This window comes from Haliaeetus albicilla, chromosome 23, assembly GCF_947461875.1.
Source record: "Haliaeetus albicilla chromosome 23, bHalAlb1.1, whole genome shotgun sequence".
Classification (NCBI taxonomy): domain Eukaryota; kingdom Metazoa; phylum Chordata; class Aves; order Accipitriformes; family Accipitridae; genus Haliaeetus; species Haliaeetus albicilla.
This window is the reverse complement of record NC_091505.1, coordinates 10,213,340-10,233,904: the sequence shown is the minus strand read 5'-3', so window position 1 is coordinate 10,233,904 and position 20,565 is coordinate 10,213,340. Positions and strand designations below refer to the sequence as shown.

At 35.1% G+C, this 20,565-nt stretch overlaps 1 protein-coding gene across 3 annotated transcripts in view; it reads left to right on the top strand.

Annotated features, from left to right (window-relative positions):
- The window catches only part of FMR1 (fragile X messenger ribonucleoprotein 1), a 34,440-nt gene extending 18,174 nt beyond the window's left edge, over positions 1–16,266 (top strand). The window contains exons 10-15 of one of the 3 annotated variants that reach the window (XM_069811156.1): positions 2,406–2,515; positions 5,908–5,994; positions 9,336–9,531; positions 10,848–11,027; positions 12,416–12,498; positions 14,353–16,266. In XM_069811156.1, coding sequence (XP_069667257.1) covers positions 2,406–2,515; positions 5,908–5,994; positions 9,336–9,531; positions 10,848–11,027; positions 12,416–12,498; positions 14,353–14,463 — 767 coding nt within the window. In that variant the 3' untranslated portion in view covers positions 14,464–16,266. Of the gene's footprint in view, positions 1–2,405; positions 2,516–5,907; positions 5,995–9,335; positions 9,532–10,847; positions 11,028–12,415; positions 12,499–14,301 lie in introns of all 3 variants that reach the window. The other 2 variants (XM_069811157.1, XM_069811155.1) reach the window with 2 other exon arrangements.
- The last annotated feature ends 4,299 nt before the right edge of the window (positions 16,267–20,565 follow it).

The following is a 20,565-nucleotide window of genomic DNA, read 5'->3' as shown; positions in this document are numbered from 1 at the left end:
AGTTTGTTCAGAAGCAGCACTGTGGAATGCTAGTTAAGGTACCCAATGATCAAGAAAATGCCCCAAAGACAATCTAATAGATTTCCATTAACAAACACGCTGAAAAAGTCCTCAAGAATGCATGCTGCCCTTGGGGGGGGGGGGGTGTCTTTTAATGAGCTTTTGATGCTACAAAGCAACATAAAAATACATGGCTTAATTCAGTAGGTAAGAACAGGGAAAATACTACATGCTATAACATACTTCTAAAAGCAAATATTTTAATAGGTTGTCAAGCAGTGTATGAAAGCTGGTGTTGAAGCAGTGGGAAATTCTGCAATGGGACAAATACTTACAAATGTGGCACTTAAGCTCTGGAACTGATGTAAAAAACAGTAGTTTTCCCTTCCCCACTCCCTCCTGATTCCACTGGTAATAACTAAAAATGATAAGCTGCCATCATTATTTTAACTTGAGGTTTTAATTTCTTTATTTATGTTTTCTGTTTAGATCTTTGCAATTATTTCTGTTTTGGCAGTTTTTCATTTCTACTCTGCTTCTTGGCCTTGATCCTTTAGAATATAAAATTCCTTTAGAATATAAAATTGGCTGAACCATATGTTATGTCCAAAATAAGCTATGTTTGATAACTAGCTTTTCTAAATTTCTAATAATTTGCCAGAAAACTAAATAATTCCTTTTTTAAAAAAGGCAGAAAGCTTTTTTCCTTTTACATGATTGATATGCTGAATTTTATCTAAAGAAAATGCAAACATCTGGCTTTTTCCACTTAATTATCCTTTAAAAAATTTCAAACGAAATGAAAATAAAACAACAACAACAAAACCCCACCCAAGATGTTGCCTTTTTTTTTTTTAAAGGCTGTATGGAAGTTTATAACCTGAAACATAGGTTAAAAATATAAGCATACAGTCCTTAATTGTTTTTAAAGATTTTTATGTATGCTGGTGAATTCTAACTAAAACCAAATATTTAAAAATATGTATTTTTTCATTGGGACAACTGATGTGTGGCTCTTTTTTTCCTCTTGTTTATTTTTTTTTTGTTTGGTTTACTTGACTTTTTTAATCACTACCAAAGCTTTTTCACATTTATTAGTAAGCTGTTATATTTGCCAGTGATGTGTAACGGAATAAAGTACTCAGAAGAAGCTTTTGACTCTCAAAGCAGCCTTTGTCATCAAGGAAGAACTTATTAGCCATCTTCTGTCATGTTTTCTAGAAATACATAGGATTTAATCATGGTAGAAAAATTGAAATACGAAACCAAAAATTTATTTAGCTTTGAACAATAGGAACAATGTCCTACGTGATTAAAAGTGGATTTTAATTTGCTCTTCATGGATTAATTGTATTGGCACAACAATAGCTTGTCATGCACTCAGTGTTTTTTGCCCTCATTTCAGTGATGTGCCTGTGAAAAAGATTACATTGCAAGTTTTCCTACAGTTTCATTAAATAAAATCTTTATTTCTGTTACATGCAAAAAACTATCTTTTACATCACTCTTAAGCTTTTCTTTAATACTATGATATGGCTTTTCCTCATTACCTCGCAAGTAGCTCAGTGTTCTGTCAATTTTCAGACAGCAAGTTATTTTGCTGAGGTTGGAGAGGACTAAAGTTTTCATTTTCATTGTCTCAGATTAGAATGCCTGGTTCCTAAGATAAATGTGTGCATTACTGGCATTAGTGTAATTTATTTCCATTTTTCTTTTTAATGAATTATAAACTATTTTCAAATATCTCTTAAAAAGCTCAGTTTCAGAAAAGAGAACTTTACATCTGGCTCAAACAGTATCTTCAGTAGTATCAGAAAACTTCATCAACTAAAATTTTTGTGAAAGAACTAAGAGTTTTGCTTTGTTCTCTACCCAAACGGTAGCTACAGCAGATGTTAGGGCTTTTTAAAAGGGTTTTTTGGTTTTGGTGTTTTGGTTGGTTTGGTTTTTTTTAATGCAACCAGCAATGTTTGTTTGTAAATCACTGAAGTTACTTTTAAACCTACCAAAGCAAAGCCAAATAAGCGTGCAAAATGCTGAATATTTCTGTAATTGAGATGTGTAATTTCAAATAATTTTATGCAAAGGGAAGGCATTTGTGATTTAATTTCCTTTGGTCTCTTATAGGAACTTTGAAAAAGAAGGAAACTATACTCAGTGACAAACTTTCATAATAAAGTACCTCTCTTCCTCTGTGCGGCAGTGGTTGCCTTGGAATGTTACCAAAGTTAACACTCCAGGCTTACTTAGTTCATGCCTTGTTAACTGAATCTTTATTGTGGAGTATTAAGTCATTTTTGACAAGTTCTTGCACTGGTACTAAATACTCTTATTTAATTATAGTAATACTGTCAGGTTTTGGCGAAAACACTAAAGGTGCAATGTTCTGTATGTTCTCTCTGTAGGAAAAGTAATAGGAAAAAATGGAAAACTGATTCAGGAGATAGTGGACAAATCTGGTGTTGTAAGAGTGAGAATTGAGGCTGAAAATGATAAAAATATTCCACAAGAAGAGGTATGTTTTCAGTTAATGTGACTTCTGTATGTGTTAATTGGTGGTTATATTTTACCCAATGATAAAACAAATTCTTCCTTATATTTGTAGTGGTAAGGTAAAGTTTTGATTAATATGTGTTTTTTCTGATGGAATCTCTATTTCCCTATTAATGCTGAGGGGCATTTTTATATAAATTTGGCTTGCATATTTGTGTTCGAAAAACGCTTTGTGAAATTTTTCGGTGATATATCTTCTTAGAGATTTCATTTTATTCCTGTTCGAAGCAGTGACTCTGTTTCACAGCAATTGCTAAGCTGTTAATCGGTATATGTGAAACTTACTGTTTTCATTCATTAATATGCTTTGAGTTTGATCTCTAAAGGTTTTACCTGGTTTAAATTTTTATTAGTCATTTCTTACATTGTAATGAAAACCTTGTGCTTTATGTATAAACCTCTCTTAAATATTACCTAAATTCACAATAGCCTGTAAATCATAACCTAAAGAAAAAACAAGCATGAACAATGTGAGACTCCAGGTTTGCGCAGGAAGGATATCAGCGTTGTTAAGGGCCTTAATGAAGTCTAGAACTTTGTAAGTTGAAGCACTTTTATGTGGGGCTGTGTTGAGGGGAAAGGTTGCAGGTTTGTAAGGAAAGCTTCAGGCATGAAGCTTTTAACATCTCAAGGTAAAAAGATTCCCTGCAATTTCAAATGTGAAATGTGCTTAAAGAAAACTGAACTGTCTTTAATTTACCTGGAAGTCTAAATATGTACTAGGTAAGGAACCTTTGCTACTTTGAATAAGGTATGAAATACATTTCTGGAACTCTTATGTTCTTGCTTAAGTAGTTATTTCACCTTTTGTATTATCACTGTACAACTATTACTGAAGACCCATAATCCAATTTCCATCTTTCTGTAAATGGTGGATAAGCAATTAAGTAATTTTTTTTACTACTTTACTAGTTTTACATCTATTTGAAAAGGTAAAATTGTCAGTATTTAGATTTAAAGGATTCATTTCTATGTCATATTTTATTTCTAATGATAAATTCTTTCAGCATAGAATTCTGAATTCTTGAACTAGCTTAATAAGCAAGAGGGTGCTATTATTGCTGCAGGCTAAAACTTTCAACATTTTTAATGTCAGCCTACAGAATAATAGAAGGGTAAAAGAGCAAGTAGTCATGGCTACAATTAGTATGTCAGGTTTTCTTTTTTTCTTCTAGCTTGAAAAAGCTTATTTGTTGATGCTCTTCAATCCAAAATGCAGCTTTTAAAGATTAACTTGAAAGCTTTTTTTACCTGCCAAGCTCTGCATTCATACTTCTGTTTTACCTGTTAATGACATTGCTGACACTGGCATTGCTTACAGTGCTTCATGTGTTAGTTGTGTCATATCAGGAGCAACACAGAAACCTGAGATCAAATCTTGGCAGGTAAGAGTTAGTTCTTGTAAGTTTATTTATATTTCATATTTGAAATAAATGTGCATTAATCTTCCCAGCCCTTCTTTTTGCAAAGAACAGTCGTTCACTTTTTAAGTTTTAATACGGGGTTCCTTTTCTTGTGACTGAGATGTTAGAATACTGCCCATAAATTTCAGGTGCAATTTCATAACTCCCATAATTTTATAACAGGTTCTTTAGGCTTTTCATCTTTTCAAAATGAGATAGGTACTGTTTGTTATAGTAATATATATTATTTTAATCTGTAAATTTCTTAGCACGTAAGGTCTGCTCAGTATTCACCATTGAAACTAAGTTGAAGATGGTACTTTTGCTTTGAAGACAGAAATAAGGTTCAATAAATAAGCACTTTGATGCTTTTGTATGGCTAAAATTGCTTGACATTGTTACCAGCTCATATTCGTAATACTTGGCATTGCTACACCTAGAATCCACTGCTAAAAGCAACAAGCCATTTCCTTAAATGCCTCTTTAAGTCAGTTGTCTTGTGATCTTTTAGTAATAGATACTATGTGCTAGTTAATGCCAGTTTAGTAGAAATTTCATTGTTTATCAGGTGGTAGTAAATATTTATGAAACTTAAAATACCCCAAATAATAAAACACTTCAGTCAAAGATGCCTGTGGCTAAAGGCTTTCTAATGCTCATGAGAGCTAGTGTTAGCATTAAGATTTCTTAGGATTAGAGGATTGTGTAATTTTTTTTCCTTGTTATTTAATGCAAATGTGTAAGATCTAACAAAAGTTGTTTGTATGTAAAAGAAAAAAAAAACCACACAAACAAACAAACCCCCAGAAAGCATAAACTATAGACTTGCCACTCTTAGGGAACCTCAGCATACTGTGCGTGTATTAAGACATTTGTGTCTACAATCATTTCACTTTTGCAAAAAAACCCCTCCTTTGAAATGCAGTCCTGTAAAGGGTATGTGTACCGTGAAAATTAAAGGTGTTTTTAGAGTTCGTGATGGGATAACTAAAACAAAATTTAAATTAATTCAGTTGGTGTAGCCAGGGTCTGGCATAGGTTTCAGCAGCTGAGTGTCTATGAGACTTTCAGGTTGACTGCAGTCCACAGTGAAGCTCATACTGCCATGCTGAGGCTGCAGCTGTTACAAGAGTCAAGTAGTTTAAAGCTAGCTCATTGGGTCTGCGTGGGCTGCAATCACACCTCTGAAATGCTGCATAGACTTATTTTAGTGTCAGGAGTTTTGGTGTGGAAATAATCCTTGTATCTGCTGAAGTTTAGTTGTTTTCAGCACTCAGGGGGCCCTTTTAGGTAGATTTCTTAGCCTGCTTTGGCTGCCTAAGTTAGTCTCTAGATATTTTATCTCCAAGTGTCATAATTTGAGGCATTAGAATTTCCAGCTTTACATTTTTGAGGTATTTGTTGAATCACTGAAATAATAATTCTTGAAAGGTAAAAGAAATGTAAGTTAGCAATTGTTACCTGAAATACTAACTCTATTTCTTGAATTTTTTTTTTGTTTGCCTTTTAAAAATTGAGAGGTCCTCAAGAAGCATCAAGTTTTGTTTTATGACCTGGTGTTAATTTGATTTACTCTTTAAAAAAGATCAAAGGCTTCTTTAATGACATGTAGCCTAAAAGAACCTGGTGTGAGAGAGTAGATGTGATAGCAAAGGTGGTATTAATTTTGAAGGGAGGAAACATCAAGTGTTTTGAATTGACTTTTTTTTACTTTTTCAGAAAAATAAATGTTGGCATTGTGATGCATATGATAAAAGCTCTTTGCATAAAGGGAATTAGTCTACATGATCTAGTTAACAGTATATTTAAATTTTGATGTTGTCTCATTTTTTTTATTTAAGCTTATCCATGTTGTAAAAATTGTTTTCAAGTTTTACAGTAAAAACATTTGGTTCTCTTCAGTATTTGATGCCTAATCAATAACCATAGGACTATTGTTACTGTGTTTTAGGGGATGGTACCATTTGTGTTTGTGGGAACCAAGGATAGCATCACTAATGCAACTGTTCTTCTGGATTATCATCTTAATTATTTAAAGGTGAGGAAAATGATACTGCTCTACCACTGAAATTTTTCTATCAATACTTAAGATGGTAACAATAACATGATGATCAAAATCTGTTTTGGCCCTGAATGAAGACTGTTGAAAAATTAGTGTTAGAAGACATTTTCAGTCTAAAAAGGCTTTTTGTAAAAGCCATGTTCTATTAAAAGAATAATTTATCTGAAGGATGGGATGAAAAATAATGGTTTTTTGGAATGCAAAATACAAAGGAATAAGAAAGAATAAAAAAATTGATCTCAAAAAATGCTGACAACTTTATATACAAGGAATAGTCAGTCCCTCATGCAACAGCAGAGCAAGCAGCATTCTGTGCAGAGACCTTGTATACAGTGGGCATTTTATTCTAAAACCCTAAACTGCTTGGCATCCGTTCTTTAAAATTCTATCAACCAAAAGCCTACCTGGTTATTGTACTCTGGATTTCCCTCCCTAAGGACCCTCTGTCACTAGTTTAGATTAAAGATATCTGTCTTCCATATGTGATTCTAAGTGTTTCTTTTTCTGTAGTTAATTGACATTTCATACTTGAGGATGTTTTGTAGGCAATTCAGCTTTATATGTTGTGTTTGCCTTTTGGCTGTGTGACTTCTCCAGTAGTCTGCAGTGCTTGTTGCCTTTTTGTATAGGGAGCAAAAAATATCCCACATTATTGCTCATAGTTACTTTTGCTTATGGTTATTATGGCCAGGTGCTCAATCTTTGATGGCAGGGCCAGATGCTAACAGTAGGGACTGCTTTGAGTTCATTTAGTTAAATACATTCTTGCGTCTCTTTTGAAACCTCCAGACCATTCATAATTTGATACATGTTCAGTCTGTGCAGTAGCTATCATTGAATCATCTAGAATGCTATAATTTCTGTATATAGCTAAAAGACTTCCCAGTACAGGTGTCAGAGGAGTTAGAAGAAGAAACAACTTTTGTTCCCTTACTTACCTACTTGGTAACTATACCTTTTAATCCTGCTTGTGGAGCACTTGTGTTTATCAGTGTTTTGGAGCAGAGATACAGCTGCTCTGCAGCTGTCAGGTAGTAGAGGCAGAGAACGACCGCGTGAAAATAAGTACTAAAAATTAAGCTCCTTTCTTGCACGCTCACTATTATTTCAGAAGGTATTTCTGGTTTAACTTCTTTGGTAGCCTTAAATGGGTACTTGCATGTTAGTCAGTACTTAAATGGGTACTAACATGTGAGTGTAAAGTGTTTAATAGCCCAGCAATTTTTTTAGATTCTTCAGTTCACTGTCAATTAGGGTCACTTTCTCTTAGTGCTGTCCTCCTTTCTGAACCAAAGGGCACATACAACAGTGTCTGTATAGCAACTAGAGGATAGATTCTTATCTTGGAGATTTTGATCTTGGCCTTCTCATCCCATTTAACATACACACACAAAACTGTCATCTTAGTGGTCTGTTGCCTTGTGGTTCAGTTTCAGAATAATGTCTTCCAGTTCACTGACAAGAAGTGGAACTGACTTGTTCCTTTAAGGTCTTCTGTGTTTCTGTGCCTCCAGGCAAAGTTTATTACAGAAACTTTTTGTAAAAGATACACAATAGGGCATGAACATCAAATGTACTGTATCAACTCAAAGTAGTGAATTTCTCTATAAAAGAAGAAAGCAGACTTGGCTGGAGTGACTGTTACATAGTGAAGGTTCAGGATCCTGAGAGGAACGAGAAAGACTAATACCAGGATCACAGCCCCAGACTTCAGGAGAGTGGACTTTGGCCTGTTCAGGGATGGGCTTGGAAGAGTCTCATGGGCTGCATTCCTGGAAAGAAAACAGGTCCGGGAGAGCTGGCTGATATTTAAAGAATCAGGTTCTCCAAGCTCAAGAATAGTCTATCTTGATATGCAGGCAGTCACACAAAAGTAACAGGAGACCTGCATGGATGAACAAGGAGCTTCTGGCAAAATTCAAATATAAAAAAAGAAGTATACAAGGGGTGGAAGTAAGGACAGGTGACCCAGGAGTAATATAAAGGCACAATCTGAGTGTGCAGGGTTGAATTTGGGAAAGCCAAAGTCTGTCTGGAGTTGAATATGACAAACGATGTGAAGGGCAACAAGAAGGGCTTCTGCAGGTATATTGGCAGCAAAAGGAATACTACAGAAAATGCAGGCCTGCTGGTGAATGGAGTAGGGAACTTGGTCACAAAGGAAAAGGATGAGGTACTGAATGTCATCTTCGCTTTGTTTTTTTTTTTATGGCTAAGATTTGTCCTAAGGACTACCAGGCCTGTGAAACCAATGGGAGAGTTTGGAGCTTCGGAGGCTTTACCCCTCCTAAAGGAAGATTGAGTTAGGGAATGTCTGAGGGGAAAAAAAAAATGGGGGGAGGGGGATATACACAAGTCAGCGGGACCTGATGGGATGCATCCCTGAGTGCCAAGGGATCTTGTCAAAGTCCTAGCTGGACTAGGTGACCTCCAGAGGTCCCTTCTGATATCACTCTGAAACATCCATAAATAGCTTTCTTCCTGATTTAAAAAAAAAAAAAAAAATAATAAGGTTGGTTGCCACTTTTTGATGTTAGCTAGACAACATCTCAAACTGACAAAAGTACTCCCTGAATATGTGCAGCTGTAGATAATTATTGTTTGTGTTTATTTCTTCTAGTAGTTATGTGTGGTAAGAATTCTGTGTGCTGTCTGTCTATGCCTGAGTTACAGCACTTTGCTCTATGGTTTCATGCTTCCTCACTTACCTAATATTTTTCGTTATAATTAAGTAGAATTTAACAGCAGTGTAACGTCTAGCCCTTTTTATGAAACAATACTATTACATCATAATTGTTTAAAACTTTGGTATTTGTTACATGCAACAGTGTAAGAAGCTTGTGTTGGAATCTAAAAAGTTTAAATTATGCCACTGTTGGAATGGTATAAATGGATGATATTACTGTGATCACAAATAAAGGAATGCTAATTTCTCTGTTTAAAGAATGTTTAACTTCCTTAAGGGTAAAAATATCATAAATTTAATACTGAAGTATAGTTAATTGTATCTCTGAAAACAGTTGATCTGAGTGCTTTTTTCTTGATATATCTATTTTAAACAAACCTAAACTTGCCAACTGTGCCACAGGGAAAATTGTATCGGTAACAGATTTGAACATTTGAAAGGTTTTTTTGTTGGGTTTTTTGTTGGGTTTTTTTTTTAGTAAACTAGTTGCTCTCAAAGCTGAGTTATTACTTAAGTACTACATAGATTATTAGCTGCAACACTTAAGTGCTCTTTCTTTCTTAGAATTGCATGTCTGTATATTCAGATGATTAGTGGTTACATATGACTTGCTATGCTTGTGTTTGTGTAGGAAGTGGACCAACTGCGTTTGGAAAGATTGCAAATTGATGAGCAGCTTAGACAGATTGGAGCTACTTCTCGGCCACCACCAAATCGTACAGATAAGGAAAAAGGGTACATGACTGATGACGGTCCAGGACTTGGACGCGGTAGTCGACCTTACAGAAACAGAGGGCATAGCAGACGTGGTCCAGGCTATGCTTCAGGTACGTAACCAGAAGTACAGTTACAGTTTTACAAGTGGCCTATTGGTCTTTTGATTTCCTGAAAAGACTGGACTTGGAAACAGAGCTGTTAAAACAGAAATTCAATTAATATTGAGTATTAATATTTGAAGATTTTATAGAACTTTATGCTGTAGAAAATACTCTGAAGCAAAATGTAGTGCTTATATGTAATCTAAACTTATTTCCATGCAGTTCCTGTCTCTTACAGCATGCTTCTACATTATGAACTCTTTAGGGCAAGGATTGTTGTTTTATCTATATTTTAAACAATTCCTCATAATAAAGCCTCAGTTTTCATTTGAGCTGTTAAGAGGCTATCTTAATGTAAATATTTATAAGTGAAAATACTGTGTAGCTCAATGTGCAGAAAAGCTATTTCCCTCATATTAAATTGAACTTTCATGTTTTTACTAGAAGAGCATAGTCACCAAAATACCGTGTTCCTCTTTAAAACCTTGTATAATTCATTAATGAATAGTTTTCAGGATTGTGCTTCCTCACAGCAATCTATTACTTCATTATCCATAACATAGGTCAGCTGGTGTCTGTCCTGACTGAAAGGCCTGTAGTATGATCTTGATAAGACAGTCTTAGCTTATGTTCTACATAATACAAAACAAATGTTTTTGTGCTGAAGCCCTTTTACTATTTTTAGATGATGTGAGCTCACCTGGCTAGTAACAGGGTTAGAAAGGGAAAAAATTGGGGGAAAGAAGCAGCTTTTATCAGTGAAGGTGATCTGTTAACTGGAAAAATTGTAATGACCAGTTATTTTGGAGTTGATACATTTCTAGCATTCTAGCTTTGTTCTCTGCTTTTGTAGTGTGTATTACAGGCTGTTTCACGATAGCATTTTTTTCTTTTCATAGAGGAGTTGCAGTAGTGAGGGGAGACAGGGGAGATTATATTCAGAACTTGCAGTTTTAGAAACATGAAAGAAAGTCTACTCTATTAGACTTCTTAAGTTTTACTAGACTTACTACATTTGCATAGTAGACTCAATAATATATTGATAGGCTGATAAGACCAAGTAACTATAAATGTGTGGCACACAATTATTTTACCTTGAAGACATTTCTAAATTTCATTTATGTCTGTCTTGACTTCTTGAAGAAGTAATGTCTATTATACGCATTTCTGTATTATGTATGTTATAGAGGTTGGGAAGTAAAACATCCCAGAACTGTTTATTAACAAAAAAAAAATTTTTTAAATATATACTTTTTTCATTCTACTGTAGTATTTTCATGCTAAGCTACACTGGCATGTTTGGATTTTTTTTATCCTCTTGATAGGAACTAATTCTGAAGCATCAAATGCTTCTGAAACAGAATCTGATCACAGAGATGAACTTAGTGATTGGTCAGCAGCCCCAGCAGAAGAGGAGCGAGACAACTACCTTCGTAGAGGAGATGGGCGAAGACGTGGAGGTGGTGCAAGAGGGCAAGGAGGGAGGGGTCGCGGAGGATTCAAAGGTAAATGTAGACTTAATTTTGAAAAAGAGGTCAGTGTTGGAATCCTTAAGTGACCTCACTTCTGTCAGCCTCTTGTTTTGTCATCTGCTCCAACCTCCTAGCCATCTTGGTGGCCCTCTGCTGAATTCTCTCTACTTCGCCGATCTTTTAAATTGAATATTTTGTTTCAGATGTGTTGAATGTTGAGCAGAGGGAAATAATCCCTTCTTTTGACATAGTTACCACGCTCCTACTAACGCAACCCGTTATTCCGTCAGCTGGCTTTGTTGCAAGAGCACACTCATGTCTTATTCAACTTGTTGTTCACCAGGACAGCTCCTTTTGTGTGGAGCTGCTGCATACAGTCAGTCCACAGTGTGTGGTATTGCATGGGGTTATCCTGTTGAAGCTGTGTGACTTGGGATTTATCTTTAAAGCTAATGAGTCTTCTGTCAGGCCATTCCTTCAGCTTGTTGAGGTCCTTGTGATTAGCAGCCCTGACCTCCGCTGTATCAGACCACCTCCCACACTTTGGTGTCATCTGCAGGATTGCTGAGGAGGCATTCCATCCCATTGTCTCTTCATATGTTATATAAAGCCTCTCTTCCCTATATAAATAAATTGGGATAGCATTCTCTAATAATTTGCTTTCCTAGTATGCATCCTGACTCAAGTTTGTGGGCTGTGCCATCACATGTGGAGGCAAGGAATCAGGTTCTAGTTTGTCAATGGATATAGCAAAATCTTTTATAATCTGTCTTACTCATTCAACTGTCCATATTCCCATCTTCTTGTATTTTGATTTTCATGCAACAGGATTATTTGAGGTTGTAAATTATCTATTCAATGGAAATGACCAGGCAAAAGTAAGATAGGAGACTTATTTAAGTTAAATACATATATTTTATAATGTGATGTGTCATTATACTTATTTGTTCAAATATTTTTGTCTACAACTCTGCGTATTTCTTGAAATGTTTTTTTTCAAAGTAGGGGTATTGCTTAATTTAACAAGATTTTTTGAAAGAAGGTAATGCAGAATTTAGAAAGCTCATAAGCCATTAGAAAAAATGTGAACCTGTTAAACCTTACTAAAGTTGACTATTTCTCTCCTATGGTTAATCATTTTGAGAGGTGTTTTTTCTTCAGTCAGTAGACAGTCTCTTTTAAACTGTGGTGGTTTTCAACACTGTCGTTTTGTCTGCTTTGATTAACACCTGAGAACATTTTCTTTAGTGATTCTTGGCCCATAGTTTAAGAACTGTTGTTATATGTTATTGAGAATGTTTGTTTAATGTTCTTTAGCATGAAAATTTCGAAGTAATTCCCCATTATGCTTGCATAAATTTTAAGTAAAAGAAGATCATACATCCTTGTCAAACAGCTTAGTTAATTAAGTTTTCTTACAGGAAATGATGAACAGTCACGAACAGATAACCGTCAGCGTAACTCAAGAGATGCAAAAGGGAGGACAGCAGATGGATCTCTTGAGGTAATTTTTCTCTTATTGGAAGTCTGCACTGTTTAAAATTGCATGTCATATACTGACTTTAGAGTCTTCAAAGCCGCAAGCAACACAGTAGCCTTGTGGTTCCTTATTCCCTAATTCCCTCATCAGATATACAAGAGTTCTATGTCATTCTATAACACATATGTAGGAATCTCAATATATGAAGTTGTTTAAAGATGCAACTTCGTAATGTTAGCTTAGCTCTCCATTTCATTAGAATTGTGATCACAAGTCCCAAGGATTTACTAACCAGCTTGATTTCAGTCTTTGTTCTTACTAGCTTTTTGTTTTTAGCTTTTCTTTCTTGCTGCGTTGTGTATTGTTGTCTGTCGCCTATATACCTGAGGGAGGAGAATCCTTAACGCTTTATGTAAAGAGAGAGTGTGTTGTAGCCAGAATCTTCAGAGTAAGAAAGATTAAACTTCAGAAACTACCTTCACTACTAAATGAAACATTTGCAATTGAAGGCTATGCAATCTAGAAAGTAAGTTAAAAATGCACATCAAGAAACTGTTCAAGTCATATATTGAAATATTTTATAACCTGAAATATTTTATAGCCTTGTATAAAGATATTTCTACGATTTTTTTCAGATATGTTTTGTTGCATAAAGTTATTCAGGCTGATATTTTATGTATAGTTAAGTTTCCTCATGTGGAAACTGTTCTTGCTTCAAATTGTAACATGCAAACCTTCTACCATCTCTTACCACATAGGATGAGTTATGTTGGGAGGAAGAAATAATGAGCAGCTGCAAGCTGCTGCCTTCTGCGTGGTGTTACCAGGAGTCATGGTTCTGATGGGAGATTGAAATGACTCTTGGTTTAGTTTTAGAAAGCCTGTTTAAGAAAGGAGGGGCAGGGGAGAAATGGAACGAGTGACCAAATGCTTAGTTTTCCAAGTGGGAGTGCCGAACTTGAAGGTGTAGTACCTGAATACGCATCTGAAATGCAAACAATTAACATGCCCCAAAAAATTTTTTATGGCCACACAGCTTTTGTAGTTAATCAGTAATTAACTTATAAAGTTTGAAGTAGGCGGTGGAGAATTGTGGTGCTGAAAAAAACTAAGGCACTTATCAACAAGTCGTGATTGTTTTTTTTCCTGTTGCTCTGAGATTTGGATGAGATGATATTCTATATGAAAATAAGTACTTGCATATCGTTGAAACCTGGCTGATCAAGTTGTAAAAACTTTGTAATGTTTCAAGGAATAAGGGCTTATCCCCCTTACAAACATAAAAATTTTTTCTTTTAAAATGCTTTTTTGAAATTTTTTATGACCATATAAAAGGCCACAGAAGTCTTTTTGGTGGATTAAATGAAACTTTTTTCAGATTCAAAAGGTAGCTGAGGAGATTTTTTTTTTGAGTGTTAGTATCATTTCATGGCAGCTTTCCTGTGTTGTTTTGGGGTTTTTTTTTAAATGTATACAGCAAGTAAAGTTGAATTCTTGAAGTGAGGTTTCAAAGTTCCATCTTCAACTTTCTCTTGCACAAACATGCTGGAAAAGAATTTTTTTAGCTTCCAAGGCTAGGTAGACAGTAGGTTTTTTGGTTTTGTTTTTTTTTTTTTAGGTCACAAGTATGTGGCATTTTTGAACACAAAAGAACTCACATGCTCTCCATTTCAGCTGGATACATTTAACAAAGCTGTAAGAGTGTAGTACTATTTGTGTCTTCTGACTACTTAATAAATAGTGCTCCTCCCAGGCTGCTAAGGTAGCAAATGCGTAAGGGGTGGATGAAAGGAAGAGAATGCTTTATATAACTTTGACTTGTTCCAGATCAGAATTGACTGCAATAATGAAAGGAGTGTCCACACTAAAACATTACAGAATACCTCCAATGAAGGTAGTCGGCTGCGCACGGGTAAAGAACGTAATCAGAAGAAAGAGAAAACGGACAGCGCAGATGGTCAACAGCCGCTGGTGAATGGAGTACCCTAAACTGCATAATTTTAAAGTCATATTTCCTATACTGTTTCGGTAATTCCTATTCCATGTTAGAGAAACTTGTTAGGCCAAAGACAAATAGTAGGCAAGATGGCGCAGGGCATGAAATGAACATATGTTCTCTGTTAGCCTTTTTTTCACATCAACAATATGCAGTTGTTTTCAGAATAAGAAGTTATTCAAATATTTGCATAAAAATATCTGAATTTCCAAAAATCGCTTTCAAGTACATATTGCAGTTCAAACAATGAAAGATTCTTTTTTGTTTGTTTTAAAAATACTGAGCTGTGCATTGGTAAACTTTCTGTTCAGTTGTACCATTTTAACACATCGGGTCAAATTCACTGCTCAATTTCGATTTTCAGAATAAATAGTGTTTGCAGTAATCAAATTGGCTTCTGTTTTCAATCTAACTTACAAGTTCTTCATGAAATGCTATGTCGTTTTATGTCCTGTGTCAGTTCACATTCTGGTCCACCTTTTTCAATATTTTAGTGGACCCTGAAATATGTGTGATGTAACAATTGTCATTTTCATTAGCAAAAAAAGTTGTATGATCTGTGCCTTTTTTATATCTTGGCAGGTAGGAATATTATATTTGGATGCAGAAATCAGGGAAGATGAGTTGGTAACACTAAATGTAAAATATATGTAGCAATCCTTGTCAGACGTTAGTACTTTATAGACAAGTGCATGCTTTCCATAATTTTTTCCTTACATAAACATTGAGTTAGGCAGTTATAAGAATAGGAAATTTATTTTGCACTGAAGATTTGGCAAATAGTGTTATTGAAAAAGGGGTGTAATTTTTTTCTTTGTAGGCAGTACTGAAGCTTTTTTTTTAAAAAAAAAAATAATTAAAAAAAAAAACCTTTCCATTGTGGAAAACTAAAAAACTCATTGTTACTGAGGGAACAAGTGTAGCGTGTTCACAAGCTAGTAATGTGTGCCTGCTATTTGGCCAGATGACCAGTTTAAAGCGCTGATATTTTTCATCCTCCCAAAATTTTTTATTTGCATATTTTAATTCGGGGGCTATCTCAGGAGAGGTAGGAAGAAAATCACCACGTGTAATGTCCTGGAAAGTACAGATACAGTAGTTGGAAATACTGGAGGTAGAACAAAAATTCATCGTATTTTGAGGTACAAGGTCTGAATTAGCAGCCAATTTGAAGGTGTCACAGAATTTGATCCAAAGTACAGTTGTACACCAGGGAAGGGTGGGAAGTGGTGGGAGGAGCTGTGCTTTTGTTTATTTTCAATCACACATTAAACTTACTGGGCAAAACTGTATAAGGACCTTCATTTTAATCTATTTTTATTCAGATTATTCCAGAAGGAGAGCCACTGTTTATGTACAGAATTGTACAAACTTGACCTTGCCTCTGATGTATTTTGTGAGTTCTGTTTCTTTGGTTTTTTTCATTCTTTTTTTCCTTGCATACAGGTGAGCATACTAAAAATGGCAACGAACTGCACATGATTTAACAAATATAAAAATGTCTTAAAAAGTATTGCCAAACATTAATGTTGATTTCTAGTTATTTATTTTGGGAATGTATAGTATTTGAAAACAGAAATTGGTACCTTGCACACATCATCTGTAAGCTGTTTGGTTTAAAATACTGTAGATAATTAACCAAGGTAGACTGACCTTGTAATGTAACTGCTCTTGGGCAATATTCTCTGTACATATTAGCTACAACAGATTGGATTTTATGTTGACATTTGTTTGGTTATAGTGCAATATATTTTGTATGCAAGCAGTTTCAATAAAGTTTGATCTTCCTCTGCTAACTGATGTTGATGCAATCCTTATAAATGATTGCTTTTAAAAATCTCAACTTACAAAAAGTAGAGAGAAAGTATTTCTTTGTTTAGACTTTAACTGTAGCCATTTTTTATTTACACATTTTAGAAGACTCCTAAAATATTACCAGTTTTCAAAAATATGGCACATAATGCTCAAGAAAATGCAATCTCATTATGAAGCGGTACGGTACCTGTTGAGTTGTCACACTACATGCACTATATTTCTCACATTCAGTGGTTGAGTTCACTAAGGTGCTAACTGGGTTAAATGTGAAATTACTAAACTACAGTGACTAATTAGCTGCATTCCATTTTCAAGTGCATTTTGGGGTTATGACCTTTTTCAGTATTTGTGTGCTTAACATGTATCCCTTTCAATTCAAATTCCAGTGTTTTTAAATGTTATTAAATTTCAACAAATTAAACTGTGAATCTAAATGTACAATTTTATTTTGAAAAGTCATATTGTTACAAAACTTGAAAGTGCAACAAATGTCTGATGCTTGAGTTCAGGTCCGTCCTATTGGTAACTTATAAAGTATGGTCTAATGAATTAAAATTATTTTTAAAATAAAGTTCTTTAAAAAGAGTGAGAGGTATTTGTGAATGATGCCAAAGTCTAAATTCAATAGGGTTAAGCTGAAAGCCTATGAATTAACAAATACTTATGAAAATAGAAAATTTATGTTTCCTTTCTTTACTAAATGCATTTTTGTTAATGATGGTGGGAAGTTAAGATTTTCAGAGTTGGTATAAAACCTTATCAGGGAAAAAAGTCTTTTTTATACAGCTTTTTTGAAATGTAGATAAAAATCTCTCCTTTGTGAGCATTCATGAGTTCAAGAAGCAGAGAGGTTTAGTTTCTTGAATACAGAAATTATTTAAATTACTTATAGATGAGCTTTTTCAGCCTTGTGTGCTTCTAATATCACATACTGTGTACTATGCTTTATTTCAACAATCCAGAAACAAAATTAAGTACTTTGAGTATGACACTGAGTGTAGATTCCACGTTCTTCATAGGAGCACTTACTGTGAAAGGTAACTTATTTTCCTGAACTGCAGTATGTTTCTCTGCAAAACCTTTTAGTATTGAATATTAGAAGGGAATAGATTAATTAGCTTCCAGTGAGTATTCCTCAGTCACTTCAGGAACCCTGCTGTATGGTTCTGGTAAGTGGCATTCTGTATTAATCTGCAAGAGGAAAGGTGGGTCTCAAATTTTTTTTTTATTCTATTGTTAAAGATTTTGTCTATTTCCAGAAACAGTAAAGACTTGTAGTAGAATATCTGTGTTGAGTGGTAGGGGGAGATGTTGATATTGGTTCTGGTGGCTACTTCAAAGGATTTTTTAAGAAGTGACAAGGCTTAGCTTGATGTAGTTTCTGCAGTAGTGTGCAATAAGCTTGTTTGTCGTCTGCTTGAACTTAACAGTACTTAGGTTTTCATCCTGAAAGATGCTAGTCAAAGAGTCTTTGCCAGCTGTATTCACATCCATGAAAATCAGGGTGGCTATGAGAACTTTTAATACCTTAACAGTATAAGACAGCTTTATATCTGTTAGGAAAAGTGAGGTTAGTTCTTCTGAGTTAAGTGTTCTGATTAGATTTCAGTTTGATCTGCAAGGTTCTCCGTGCCAGTGTTTCACTAGACTTAAGTGCAGTGTAGCTTTCACGTCACATTTCTATGCTGTTCTCATCATTGAAAGGGTTAGATTTACTATCACAGCACTTTACTCTTCAGCAGTATGAGTCTCTCAGCAGCCTGTGGATCTTTTGCCTGCATCAGGGAATGAATCTTTTTTTCTACTCCTAACAATTTTTTTAGATGTATCCCACATCTGTCACTCCTGCTTTCATGGTTATGAAGATCATCCATCTTGAGCAATTTGTAGTGGAGATAAATATTTGCTACTAAATGATGAATATAAATTAGTTGCCACTAATACTTTTTTATGTTGTTTAAAAATTTCTTTACAGTAGCCTTGAAAGTAGTAATTCTTGTGTTCTTTGAGGGCTGTGTGGAAGCAGATAATAAAGAGCAACAGTCATAGATGACTGGTCTGTGTTTCTGCTGAGGGTTTTTCTTACATTTTTGCACTGAATAGAAGAAACTGATTTCCAGTAAAAGCAGTTAATTTAAAAAAAAAAAAAAATCCCATGGATGTAGTCTGTATAAATGACTAGGAACTCAACTGTTGCAGAAATGATATAACAAAGAATATGGAATGGCTTGGGGTATTGGATGTGCTTTTTTGCCTAGTGGACTCAGGCTGAGCCTTGGGTATAGATGACGGTTACAGTAAGGAGAGTCAACAGTCCTAAATTTAATAAGAAAATCAATCAAGTGATCAACACAAAATGTGGGGTCAATTTTTCAGATTCTTAGCAGTCTGAAAAGTCACGTATTTGTGCATCAGAAATGCATCGCACTATATGCAAAGTTCCACGAGAGAAATCAATGTGGAAAATCTTAATTGCATGTGAAATCATATGCTTCAGAAAATGAAGAATGTTTGTTCCATATTGGACGTTTCTAATATCTCCTCATTGGTACTATTGAGAGTGGCTGTGTCTAGTCTGCGTATAGAATGAAACAATGAAACTGAGGATACTGTATATTGTTGCTTATATTAGCAAGCTAATGCTGCATACAAATTAGGTTGAAAAGACCCTTTAAACTCAATTAACTGAAATGAAAAACAAACCCCACAACATTTGCATGTGAATATATAACTTTATTCAAGATCACTTATCTGTTCAGAAGGCTGTTGTAGCCTATGTTTTTTCTAAAACATAACAAACTGCTTTAGGCAGCTCAGCTGTTTGGAGAACTGCTGATTTTGGGGCACCTGCATTTACTTTAGATTTCTGTATTTTTTAAAACACTGTTCCTAGTCTATTCAAAGAGCCTTTCCTTAATAAAAGGAATGGAAATGTCCAAGACAGATTTGTGTCAGACTGTACTTTTGCTTCAAGTGTGCAGATATTTGGTGAACCTACAGGATGGTCCTGTTACCTAATTAATTCACATCTAATGGATTATTTGGAAGCTCTAACTTAAGCACTCTGACCAAACTTTTAGCTTTAGTGAATTAGAAGACTAAGAGGCTTTTCAAACTGCGTGTGTGGCTTTTTTCTGGCCCCTCTGTTGATGCATTTATCACATCTGTACTGTTCATTCTGAGCTGTGTCATAGTAACAGGGGGCCTATTGTGATGAGCTTTGATTCCACATCGTCGTGCGTAACAAGTCTGTAGTTGCTGTACTCTGGGTAGCTGTGGTCTTCCAGCAGTAGCAGAGAAGACAGCAAAAGAAGTATGTAATGGGGAAAACCAGAACTGTCCATCTCCCTTGTTTTCTTTCTCCCAGGAAGTGTTTTCTTCTTCCCTATTTGTCTTGGATGGCATTAGATTTTAATGGGTATTTTGGAAAACATGATTCCTGTCCTCTTAAATAATTTCACATTTAACTACCAAAGCAAAGTTTCTCTGTGGGACAGAATGTGTTTGTATATTACTCTACAGAACAGGTACCTTCTAACTGCAGGAAAGCTTTCCTCATTTAGCAGCAAGAGTGCAGAGAGAGCAGACCCTTCAAAGGCCGATACCTGTGTAAAATGCAATCTTTCTTTTCCCTGTATAGCACTTCAGAAAATGGGGTTCTCCTCCCTTACCGATACTAACAAAATAATCTCTAGGTTTTAGCTGTTTTAACAACTAAACATGTGGTAATAATTGAAAAAGACCTTTTTAGGGTAACAACAGGAGTAGCAGGCAAAAGTGAAATACTGTGTCTGGCAAAGCAATCTTCAGGGGTTGGTTGGAGGTAAAAAACCTAGCTCAAACCTGCTGTTAAATTACTGTGAATGACTTGGGGCTTGCTAAAAGTATTTTTATCTGTAGTATTGTTTTGAACCACCTTTTTAAAAATGTTTTTATCCAAAGCCTCTCATGCGCTCTGATTTTGAAAAGACTGAAGAATTCAACAAGCTAAACTAGAATTCAGTTGTAAGCTTCCAGTGATTTATAGTTCTTCAGTCCTGATCCTGTTCATTAAACCTAGATAACAATTTTCAGTTAAAAGTGATCTTTTTAAGGTATCGGGTGTCCAGCTATGGGACACTTCAGAGATCGTTTTTTTGCCTAGTCGCTGTTAACAAGATGTCTCCCTTTAACCTTTCTTTAAATGAGTAATTTCTTCAAAATCACTTATTGCAAGAAAAATTTTTGCTGGGTTTGGCCTCCTCTGTATTGCAAAAAAAGGCAGTCCTGCTCTGTGCAGC